The sequence below is a fragment of the Dermacentor variabilis genome, chromosome 6 (assembly GCF_050947875.1).
Source record: "Dermacentor variabilis isolate Ectoservices chromosome 6, ASM5094787v1, whole genome shotgun sequence".
NCBI classification, from domain to species: Eukaryota; Metazoa; Arthropoda; class Arachnida; order Ixodida; family Ixodidae; genus Dermacentor; species Dermacentor variabilis.
The window spans coordinates 198077830-198090173 of NC_134573.1; the positions used below are offsets into that span (position 1 = coordinate 198077830).

Consider the following 12344-nt stretch of genomic DNA (forward strand, 5'->3'; position numbering starts at 1 on the left):
CAACCTCACTTGAGGCTGCTGCTCCAGTAGCATTCTTGTAGAGCATGTGCCTCCCAACCCTTGTGTTAAGCTCTGGTAAGCCACTAGTGCTACTGTCACCGACATGTTTTACTAGATCATCTCTTTGTGATGGAACCTTTATTATTATGCACCCATCAATAGTCATTGTTATTATTTTAATACTTACGTATTTTACTGACTTTACAACAATCTATTTGTAGGCCTCTTTACACATGTTAAATCTATCATTTACAATTCATTTTTCCATTGACAACTCATCAATATTCTTTGTGGTGCTCTTTGACCCTATTTGACCGTTGCACCAATAAACAGTAACCAATTAATCATTGCATTTCCAATGTGATTAGCTTTATTTCATAACTTTACCCCCTCTCAGGTTTTTCCTTTTGTATCTAACCTCTTTCATGCCAACTTGGGTCACTGGGTATGTGCTACTGAGTATATTCAATTAACCTTCTTCATGGCAACTAGGGTCGCTTGGTATGTGCTACTGCCACTCTTCAGTGATAAGGAAAAAAAAAAAAAAAGAACTTCAAAATTTTTGTGATGCTGGGTGGAATCGAAGCAGCATCACATGTATTCAGACAACCTTGCCTGATTATAAATTTAGACACGTGCTATGCACATGCCTTCTGGCGGTGCTGGTAAATGGCACAGCATGTCCAGAGGGAAGTGCAAGAGAGGGGCTCGGCCTCCTGCATGACATGTTTTGGTGGTGGCAACATGGTGTACCATTTCACTGCTTCAGTGCAAATTGCAATAATGTTGACTGTCATCCTGAGGTGGTTTCTGCCAGAATTTTTAAACTCTGGTATAAAACAAATGCTCACTGGTCAGCAGAATTTTGGATAAGCTAAAAGCCATGTAAAGTGCATTCATTACAAGAGGGGGGGGGGGTTACTGCACCTTACTGTGGTGCCTTGCAGGAACACGGAGGCCCGAAATTAACTGAGCAAGATGAAGACATGGAGCCAGTGAATGACAAACCTGACGAATTGTATGTAGCTATTTTGCATGCATGTCAAGATTGATGAGTGCTGATTATGCGCTTCGCTCATGCATTAATGAAAAATGACATTGAATTGCAATATTTAGGCTCGTCATGCAGCAGCACAAAGATGGCAAGACACAAGCACTTGCCCTTGTTTATTCTTCGGGCTGCTTGACGAGCCTAATCCAGCTCTCCCTGTTCTCGATTCTTGTGCTATATTTAGGTCTTTCTGTGTTACATATAAGCTATGATTAACCTCCTACACTAAGAGGCATAGCTTCAGTGTGCAGGACAGATATGTCTATAGTTGCAGAAATGTCAACCCAAGTTGACAAAAAGGCAAATATTGTTTGTGGTAATTGTGGTCATGATTTAATTAAACATATTCCAACTGGGGTCTGAGCAAGTACTGCTTGAGAATTGCAAGATCTAAAGTAAAATGTACAAGGAGAACAATGGTGGAGACTCATTGAACTTTGTTGACTCTTCACCTACCTGCCAATGTACTGAGAAATTAAAAAAATATTTATTCGTTTTCTTTGTGTAATGAAAGTACGAGGTGCATTAGAAAAGTAATGAGACAGCAGTAGTTACCCATGACATCAGACCTTGCATCAGAGTGCATGACAATGTTGTGGATTCATGCTCTTTGAGTTGAGGGATTATTAATGAAAGTGAGGATTTTCGAAAGAATGTGAAAAGTTTTATTTTTATTTATGCATTCTGTCCCTGCTGATTCTGCATTTTTGCTTTTTGAAATGCTGAACAAACTCCTTTTCGTCGAACCTCCTACAACAATTAGCACTTTCTGCTGAAAGGAACATTCTGCACCTGACTTGGTCAACACAAGGACCCGCTTTTAAGGACACTTCACCACACAGCACTCTTATACAGCCTCAACTCGCTGTGCATACACCATATCAGCACTGCTAAAAAAAGCTGCTGTTGCCTTAATAAATACTGCTTGCTAGAATATGGGGCACCAGAATAAATGTTATTTTCCTATGAGTATTAAAGCTTTTAACAGTAAAGCAACTGTTTTTCTGCCGCAAGATTTCATAAGTCCTAGGTTCTTTCCTAATAGTTTGTTGGAAAAAAGAATAACCAAGGAAAAATGAAATGATGAAGTTGATGAAGTGAAATTTGGGCTGGTTGGTATAGACTCATTGTGGTTCAGGTTCATCTTGCTTGGTGCCTAAATGCTATTTATCGTGCTTTTGCTTTTTGCCTGAGGCACCATGATGAAAAATGGGGTGAAAAAGAACTAAGTGGTAGCACTTATATTTCATGGGCTGTCATGTTCTTGATTGCAAGAATGCATTTCTTTTTCCACCGTATACTTTCTGTTATCCCGATGACATACAATATGCAGGGGTGGGGGGGAGAGGAGGGAGATAATGTTACAAAATGTATGCATGCTGAGATGATGATGCTGATCATTTAATCGCAGAGGCATCTTAGGCCCCATGGCCTAGAATACCGTTGTTCCATTAAGCACATTATCATCATTCCAGTGATGTACTGTCATGCTGGAATGAAACGTGAACACAATAAGATGAACTAGAAGGTGAACTTTTGTTTCTATATGCTGTGTATGACACTGGGGTGATTCATTTGCAGAGTCTTGTTCAACAATCACACATCTCACTTCCAGATAATAAGATGAAAGATGTGTTCAAGTTTCTCTTATTTCATAGTAGATTTGGGACATACAGAAAATGAGGCTTATGCTCATGCACTTTGGTAACTACAGTGAGGACTGGGAGGATGAAAGTGAAGAAACAAGCCTCATATGCCTGATGTGCAGCGAAGCCTATGCCAGCATTCCTGCCATCACAAGGCACATGAAGGTGTGTTCAGTAGTTCCCACTTGTTTAAACTTCATCTGCTCACACTGAATTTGTGGCATTTTGTGGATTCCAGGACATTCACAAATTTGATTTCACTAAGATAAGAGAGAGCCTTGGCTTTTACCAGCAAGTAAAGGTTATAAACTATTTACGGAAACAGGTAAGTAATCGTTAGTATCAGTGATATTACATGCTTGTAAGTGGTTTTGCAACCTGGGCATATCACGGCAACTACGTGTGTTGCCAATGACATTTCATGACTATGCTATTGACATTGCATGCCATTGATTCCATGGCTGCTGTTTTTTGTCTGCAGAATGAAAAGAGGAGATGCTGTCTGTTCTTGTGTCTGAATCCAAATGCAGTGGATAGCTGGTAATTGGGCACACAATGGCAACTGAATCTGTACATACTACAGGCCATGCAGAAGTGTTACTTGCAGCATTGTTTTAGTGAAGGACAAAGTAAACAAGGCTATGATATGATTGAACTGCATTGATGTGCAATTAAGCTTAGAGGAGGTGGTTCTGCAGCTTGGTTTGTACTGACACAATTACTATGGGCAGTGAGTGCTGTGTAGCTCTTGCCAAGTCATGTATCATTGTGTTTGAAGCATTGTAAGCTAGGTATTTCTGTGACAGAATTTTCTGTTTGTCCACATTGCTTAGTATGTAGCTAAAAATTACATCCTGTACTTTGAGAAATATAGAACAGCTGTCTGTCCTTAGTTCTAGCATATATTTATTGGCTCTTCATTGCTATAAACTTTCTCTTTTTGTTCAACAGGTTTATTTGAACGCATGTTTCGTGTGCTCAGAAAAGTTCAGCTGTCATTATCAACTGTTGTCTCACTTATCCAGCAATGTGCATGACAACAATGTCATCGACAAGTCATGCTGGGATCAACCACAGTAAGTGTGATGCCATAAGCAGAACAAACCATATACTCAGACTGAAGTATTTTGTTGGTATAGATAGTGGGCGGGGGGGGGGGGGGGCATAAAAGCAGAGTCTGGTCTGGCTTTGAAAGCAAAACTTGCTGGCACATGTCTGTTTACAAGTCACTAAATTAGGTTTAGAATATGTGACCAGGTACATAGCACTTGTAATCATACTGTTAAATAAGAAAAGAAAAGCAAGCATGAAAGTATATTTACAGTAAATGTTTACAAGTTATCTACATTTTGAAACAGCAAGAACACACCAGCATCATTGTATGTATTAGGTGTTGTGGGGATGCGCGACTCGCGTCCCCTGACATGTTTTCTCGCATAGCTCCAGTCTCCTGTAATCCGGCTTCACCACTTGGCTTGGTGCCTGCAGCAGTCGGTGTGGTTGAAGCGCATTGCGAGAGATGGCGTGAACGTGGCTCTGCTAACGCCACCTAACAGCAGGGTTACTTGCGTGTGTAAAGGAGAAGGCTCTTCCTCTTTGGCTCTGGGTCGGAAAGCGGCGTGGACGTTCTGCACGTGTGCCAATCTATGCTTCTGCGAGACTGCTCGTGAAGCCTACCCTGTAATGGATGAACATGAGCGTTCGAACGCGCCACCGTTCACGTGACCGTACGCATGAACGACCAGGCGTTGGTGTCCAGCATGGGGCGAAGATATTTGCTCGTTATCCGGTCGCGGTGAGTTGGACTTCCGCAATTTGTCGCGCGCCCATCGGCATGTTTTGTGGATAGCAACTTGGCTAGCAGGCATTAGTCTATGAAAGGTGCAATAAATGCCCTTAAGATTGTTTGCACTACTGTGTTGTTGTTCCTTTGTCCCAAGAGTACGGGTGAGAAACCCAGTGTCTCCACTGCACTAACTGCCATAAAATTGCCCTTTTGCCAGCAGGAGCACCAATACAGTTCTCTACGAGGAAGAATAAACTGAAAGCATTGACACATTATCTCAGCCATGATAGCAATTTGTGTAGAAAACATACAAAACATGAGTGAGCAGTTGGTTTCATAGGCACAAGCAAGACGATTCCACCTGCTTCATTGCTAGATTTATCACAAATACACAGTATGTATAAGCACAATATGTTTAGACATACGTGATCATAATGGTTCACCGTCATGGCAATTTAGGCCTGTTGGTAAGCCGTAGAAATGTTTTGAATACGGTCAGTGTCCGATTTTTCAGACTCCCAAGGGACCGCAAAACCGTCCCAAAAAAAACGAATGCATGCAGAAAATGCACCGTTTTATAGGTATTTCACGGATAGAGAGGGTCAAGGACGGAGTATCAGACTTCTGCAACTCTGCCAATGCATTGTTGCAGTCTCTCTGAAAAGAGCTGTTAATAAAATTTTTTTCAAATCTGACACACACTGCTGTTAGTGTAGCCAGCGCTAGCTTTAGCTGAATCAACGCTGCCTGTTACTGCCTTAGCAGCATGAAAAAAAATTGTTCATCCCCTTTTGCATGGTGTTCCATTTGCATGCGATGATGTTTGCTTCAATTTCAGCCAAGGTCATATCATTGCTGTAGACTGATGACAGCGTCATCAATGCTTGCATCAACTCTGAGCTCGTCGGCTGTGCAGGCACTGGCTCTTCAATCTCGGCATCGGAGCCGTTCGATTCCACCATCACTTGACAGATGATTTCATCATCAGTTAACTCCACACAGAGTTTGAGATCTTTTTTGGCGAATCCTTCAAAAGTTATCCCGGTTGGAATCTGAATGCCAGTGCGCACAACTTATCGAACACAAACTCGTGGAAGGAGATTGATCATATACGCTGTCCTTCTTCCCGAGCAAAACAGCTGTCTCGGTGCTGAGTGTGAAGCCCGCGTGGCGAAAGCAGTTGCGAAGCGTCTCTTGGGTAATCGCCTTCCGCGAGTCCACAACCATGCCACCAACAGACCTATGGTCAATGGGGTAACTTGCCACTGTCTGAGCACAGCACCATGTGGCTGAGCTTGCTTGACCTATACACAAGCTTCATCTTCCAGATCACACCTTAGTACATTAGCTGCAGCACTTCTTTGGTGTTCAGCAGCAGAAATTCCATCTGTATAGCTTTTAGGTCTTTGATGTAGCCATGCACAACACAGTTGTCCACAAACAGCGTAACTTTTCGATTCTGCTGCACAAACCTTCTGTCCTTGCGAATGTACAATCAAGTTTATTGTACAATGTACAATAAACTTGCGAATGTACAATTCAAATAAGTGCTGTGTTATCCAGGCTTTCTTGTTGGCCTCATACTGAACAGGTGGGGTTGCCCCCTTAAAGTGCCTTGGATTCTTCGATTTCCCTATAACGAGCATCAGAAGCTTCTTGCTGCCCAACAAGTTGCTGCTGACGAGGACAGTCAGCTGCTATTTGCTGTGTTTCCGCCATGGTAGGGGTCATCAGCAGATGTAAGCGTTTTCTCTGGAAGCATTTTGTCCAGTTTCATTGCAGTTGAAAATTTTCTCAGGTGCAAACTGCTAAAACAAAGACTGTAGCTTTCCATTCTGATACTGTGCGACAGCTGAATTGTCGACAGCGCCACTTTCAATGTATATCATCTTGAACTTGAAGTCATTGCGATTATTGAAATTTCTGAGCCACCCATCGCTAATCTCAATGTTCATTTTAAGTGTGAAAGCCTCCGCCTTTTGCTTCAGTATGCAACCCGAGACTGGGATTCGCTTTGCGATCATGGTCAGGGATGGAAGTGCCGCGCCTGCGCCATCTTGTGCCCAACCATCAAGCTGGTCCAACCTGTGCCAAAACACTAATTCCAAATAAGGTTGCCAAATTTAGAAGGATGTGCTTGTTCAGTGGCAACCACACAGCCCATAGACATGCGTTGGCTAGCACTTAGCCCTGTAATCCAAGCCTAAGCAATCCGTTTCAGCGTCGATATCTTTAAAGTGTGGATGTGTTTGGTGGCATAACTGTAACTAGGTCACGAGAAAATGAAAACTGTTTCGTGCTAAACAATGCGTTACGAGTGTATTACAAAAATGTTACATGTTTGCGTATATGCAGATAAGCTAAAGATGATTTGAACTGGCGCTCATTTCATGGGGTGGTCAGAAAGGAAAGCTGTGCTGAACGAATAAGGTTGTACAGTCTGCTCAGTGTGTAGCTCATCAGTTTTGTTATACATTTTAGCACTCCATATTGCGCCCTATTGGTACATCTGCGTCAATTAATGGGCGAACGCCGTGAAATTGTGGTCGTAATTAAACATTCAGCAAAACCACAAGCCTCCGAACTTGCATTCGCGGCAACGATGTTCACAATGCGACTTGCACAGTTCGAGTCCAAAGGTTTTAATAAACCATTGTTCAACACATGAAGTATTGGTTGCTGTTTTACACTGGCTTTATGGTGCCTGTGGTGGAACCATGAATAAGCCAGAATAATCGAGCTTATTCAAAATATTGGTTGATGACACAGACCGAAAACACAGTTAACGTATTTTGTCACATTGTTGTTTTCAAAAGTATCTTGGAGCTCTTTTCTCGACAAGCAATGTGATCATGAAAGTGGCTTGTTGGGCTAATTGGTACATGGTTATACTAGGAGAATGCCAGCAAACTTGAAAGTAGGAAAAATCAAGAAGCAGACATAGACAAAGGGACAGGAAGGTGGCTGGACTAACAACTGAACTTCATTCATGAAAACGACGTCCCCCAAGTCTGTACTGAACTTGTGCAAGGCAAAACAAAACAAAAATACGGTCAGCACCTTATCTATACATGTCTACACTTATCAAGAAATAAGAGCTCTTTCTTGGTAAGGAACACAGATGGTGCGTGACGTGATTCGTCATGTTCCGAAGCGGAGCAAGGTAAACCTGGATACTGGACGCATGGTCTATCTCGACGACGCTTCGGTTCCAGCTGGAGTGCATGACCTGCTGGTCAAGGGACCCAAGTTTGCCTTAGCACCGAGCTTGCGTGGTCACCAGCTTCTAGCTACTGTCTGGGAAATTTCACGAAAAGCACCTTCCGAGGAGAAGGAAAGGTGCCTATCAAAGGGTATTGAACAACTCCAGAATTCAGAACCTTCTCGTGGTCCCTCGGGAAAGCTCATGCGGCGGGTTGTACGTTTCCTCGTTCACAATGACTTTGGAATTCTTCAGTCCGATAAGGAAGGCGGGTTTGTTGTCCTCCCGAATACTTCGTTCAGTAAGAAAGCCAAAGAAGCTTTGAACGAAAACTTCAAGGCTGTGTGTGTATAGCCAGAAAAAGTGAAAAAAAGGGCTTTGGAGCTGCGAAAGAGGCTTAACCTGAAGTTCTTAGAAAAGACTGTTAAGAAGAGCAATGGTAATGTGCTTTCCGCATTATTCACTGTAAAAATGCACAAGCCTGACTGCCCTATGAAAACCATAGTGACAGAAGAAGGCTCATGGCAGAAGCCTGTTGGAAGGTTCTTGCAATGTTCCTTGAATGCCCTTGCTAGTGAGGACTCTTTCGGCATTGACAGTTCAAATGTAGTGAGCGACACCTTGAGATCGGGAGTGCAAACAGCAAACACTGCATTTTCTGTGGACATCGAAGAACTGTATTATTCTATTCCGCATGAACGTTTTGTGGCAGTGCGGGAAGCTATTGAATGCCAAGGAGAGACTTCTTTTCAAGTTAGTTTGGCCTCTCGACTTAGAGTTTTATGAAACTGTTATCTTTTTGCTTGTCGACAACTTTTGTTAAATTAGATGGCTAGGTGTTTTTGCAGAAGAATGGTATATGTATAGGGTGAAGTGTTGTGTCGGTACTGTGCGGTATTTTCTTAGCGAAATTCGACAGGTCTCTTTCAGACGCCATTACCGATTACTGTGTTGCTTGTATGTTTAGGTATGATGATGGTTTCCTTGTTCTCTTAAGTATTGGATGAAGTGATTGTCTCACTGATATCATTTGCAGTATCTTATCAGCTTTTCAGCATTGCTCTCGACATCTTAGTTTCACCCACGACGCACCACAAGAAAATTCCATCAGGTTTTTAGATTTGACTCTAACCTTTCATACTCAAGGTCACATTTGCAGGGCTTATAATGCAAGAACTAAAAAGACGTTGCTACCGTACCAATCCGCTCACTCGAAACTGGTCAAGTGTGGCATAACCTCTTTGTGCTTGTCGAATGCGGTGGAAAAGAGTTGTACGCATCTAATGCAAGACAGTGCTGCCCAGCAAGAAAGGAGACTGCTAGTGGCAGGCTAGCCAAAGAATTTGATCACTGCAGTGACTGAATCTATGTACAAGCGTTTGAAAAGGAAAAATGGGGAATCACGAAGTGCGAGACAAAATAAAAAAGAACTTGGTGGTTATGCCGTATGTACATGGCATTTCACATAGATTGAAATAGGTTGTGGCAAGAAACGACGTCAGTTTAGTTTGTTCTGCGCCTTGTGAGCTAGCAAAACATTGCATGAGGGTCTCGCAGCACAGTTCGCGAAAAAGTATGTGCAATACCAAGCATGTCGTGATGCACCACACGTATGACACGTGTAGTGTACAGTATCCCTTTGAAATGTAGAGATTACATAGAACAAACAGGTCACTGTGTGAATGATCGCATGCGTGAGCATGCGAATCTAATACCTACAGGCACAGGAGGTAATCTTCTGCTGCATTGTAAGGAGTGCGGTTGTAATCCTATCTTCAGTGACATTTCGATCTTGGCGAAGGCTAAAACTCAGCAGGAAAGAGAGCTGATTGAAGCCTATCGCATCTATAAACTTGGCCCCGAGAAGTGTGTAAGCGCACCATCTGTGTTCCTTACCAAGAAAGAGCTCTTATTTCTTGGTAAGTGTAGACATGTATAGATTAGGTGTTAACCGTGTTTTTGTTTTGTTGTGCCTTGCGCATGTTCAGTACGGACTTGATGCAGCATGAAATTGGTGAGAAGTAAACTTGGCATAGGACAAACCAAGATGTATGCAATGAAAGATAAGCAGGGTAATATTGACAATCTCGAAAATATCGTAAAAGCAGTGGAAGAATTCTATACTGACCTGTACAGTACCCAGAGCAGCTACGATACCTCCATTCGAAGTAGTAATGAACAGGTTACAGAGGCTCCTTCTGTAACTAGCGATGAAGTTAGAAGGGCCTTGCAATATGAAATGGGGAAAAGTGGCAGGAGAAGATGGAATAACAGTCAATTTAATCAAAGAGGGAGGAGACATAATACTTGAAAAACTGGCGGCCCTTTATATGAACTGTCTACCTAGTAAACCATGATTGTCCATAATATGTACTGGCAAGGTCGCAACGTCTAAGATGAAAAACAATGTTTTATGAACATCTACGGAATGTCCTATTTGTTCTTCATGCTATGTGGTCATTAAAAAGACGTTCTTTGGCATCGCATTCTGGATGTCTAATGTACATATACGATGTGTGAACCATGGACATACTTTAGATGTCTGCGACAGCAGCACACATAACAGTTAAACATACGGTGTGATATTATCAGAAGGAAATTTTCTATAGTAAAATTTAATCAATGTGAAAATGGTTTCGTACACATCTATTGCCCCATCAGCATGGCGGACACTAGTTATATGGGCATCTATCTGATAAATTACATAAATTCATTTATCACCTTTTTAACTTTTGATATTAAGACCCATCTTGGAATAGCAGAATCGTATTAGAGCTCCACAGTAAGCTTCTTCTTTTTTTTTTTTTTTAGTTGGCGCATGACGGGTAATTAGAGATCGCAGGGAGAGAGGCCTTCGTCCTGCAGTGGGCATAAAACAGGCTGATAATGATGATATCAGGAAAAAGTATGTGTTAGAATCAAGTAAATAACGCACATGCTTTTTAGTTTGTTTATTCATTTATTTATTTACTATCTTAAGAACCATGCGGTCATTCTCTTTAGCATATTCACTCGACATTAGAAACATACAACACTGATGTTTACATATACAGTATTGCCTTTCCACCTGTGTACATCTCTTGTTAAGGAGCATGGGCAGGCGGGTAATGGGACGTAAACAAATAACAAAAAAGAGGCTGCGAATTAGGCCCCAGCCCCCTCTCTCCCTGGCAGATTGAAGACGTGGCGCTTATGCTCATGAGTGCACATAAAGCCTGTAATGGGTGCACTGAACAGTTCCGATGGTAACGTCTCTTCGTAACCGAGGAGGCAGATGACTCAGAGCAGGAACGGCTGGTAGCTCGAACGGCTCACACTCGTGCCAAGCACTGGCGATCCGGCTGGCCCACTGGTTGCACAGCAGGCATGGAAGCGACGATCTGGCTGGCCTTGTTCCTGTGCTCTTCTTCTTCATTACAATTACCCCCGGTGCAAAAGCGGAGCCATCCTGGCGACTTACGACGTGGAGACGAGCGGGTCATAGAATTGTTTCAGGCGGCGCACGTGAACAACATCCCGTCCACGGCGGCACTTGTCGGATGTCGATGTAAGCGGCCCTATGACATAGTTGACGGGAGAGGTCCGTTCGACGATGCGGTATGGTCCATCATACTGCGAGAGAAGTTTTTTCGAAAGTCCAGGCGTGGTAGAAGGCACGCACAACAAGACAAGGGCGCCGGGAGCGAAGTTCGGATTCGTAGCGTCGCCATCACGATTGGCTTTTTGTCGTTGTTGGTCAGCGGAGGTGAACTTTCGGGCTAATTGACGGCATTCCTCGGCGTATCGGGCGACGGCTGAAACGGGAGCACATTCTGACGCGTCTGGTGTATAAGGCAAAACCGTATCGATGGTATGGGAAGGATCGCGACCGTAGAGAAGAAAGGATGGAGAAAATCCTGTGGTACTTTGTGTAGCCGTATTATATGCGTACGTGACAAATGGGAGGATGATGTCCCAGTTTGTATGCTCCGATGAAACGTACATGGCGAGCATATCACCAAGGGTGCGATTGAAACGCTCTGTAAGTCCGTTAGTTTGAGGATGGTATGCCGTGGTGGTCCGGTGAACTATGCGGCATTGAGCAAGCAGAGCTTCAACCACCTGCGACAGAAACACACGGCCTCTATCACTCAGCAGCTCCCGAGGTGGGCCATGACGAAAAATGAAACGATGGAGCAGAAAGGATGCAACGTCACTGGCGGTCGCTGCAGGTAGAGCAGCGGTTTCGGCATAGCGTGTAAGGTGGTCAACTGCGACAATAATCCATCGTTTTCCAGCGGGTGTTAGTGGTAGCGGCCCGTACAGGTCAATTCCCACACGGTCGAAGGCACGAGCAGGGCACGGAAGCGGCTGCAATAATCCGTGGGCTGGATGAGGCAGAGATTTGCGGCGTTGGCATTGCGTGCACGAGCGGACAAACTTTTGGACAAAAGTAAACATTCCGCGCCAGTAGTAACGTTGCCGCAGGCGCTCATACGTCTTCAAAACGCCTGCGTGTGCACATTGTGGGTCAGTATGGAAAGACGCGCACATGTCGGAACGCAAAGTCTTAGGGATAACCAGGAGCCACTGGCGACCATCGGGCTGGTAGTTCTGTCGATACAAGAGTTTATCCCGGACAGCAAAATGGACAGCCTGGCGACGCAGGGAGCGGGAGAT

The 12344-nt window shown here is 43.6% G+C and overlaps 1 protein-coding gene across 5 annotated transcripts in view; it reads left to right on the forward strand.

The window, feature by feature from the left end:
* LOC142586049 (zinc finger protein 277) overlaps positions 1-12344 on the forward strand; it is a 46762-nt gene that overhangs the window by 19275 nt on the left and 15143 nt on the right. For 3 of the 5 annotated variants that reach the window (XR_012829206.1, XM_075697299.1, XM_075697296.1), the window contains exons 9-12: positions 948-1018; positions 2766-2862; positions 2936-3022; positions 3649-3773. Coding sequence is in view for 4 of the 5 variants with exons in the window: in XM_075697299.1 (XP_075553414.1) it covers positions 948-1018; positions 2766-2862; positions 2936-3022; positions 3649-3773 (380 nt within the window). In the remaining variant the exon portion in view is untranslated. Of the gene's footprint in view, positions 1-947; positions 1019-2712; positions 2863-2935; positions 3023-3648; positions 3774-12344 lie in introns of all 5 variants that reach the window. The other 2 variants (XM_075697298.1, XM_075697297.1) reach the window with 2 other exon arrangements.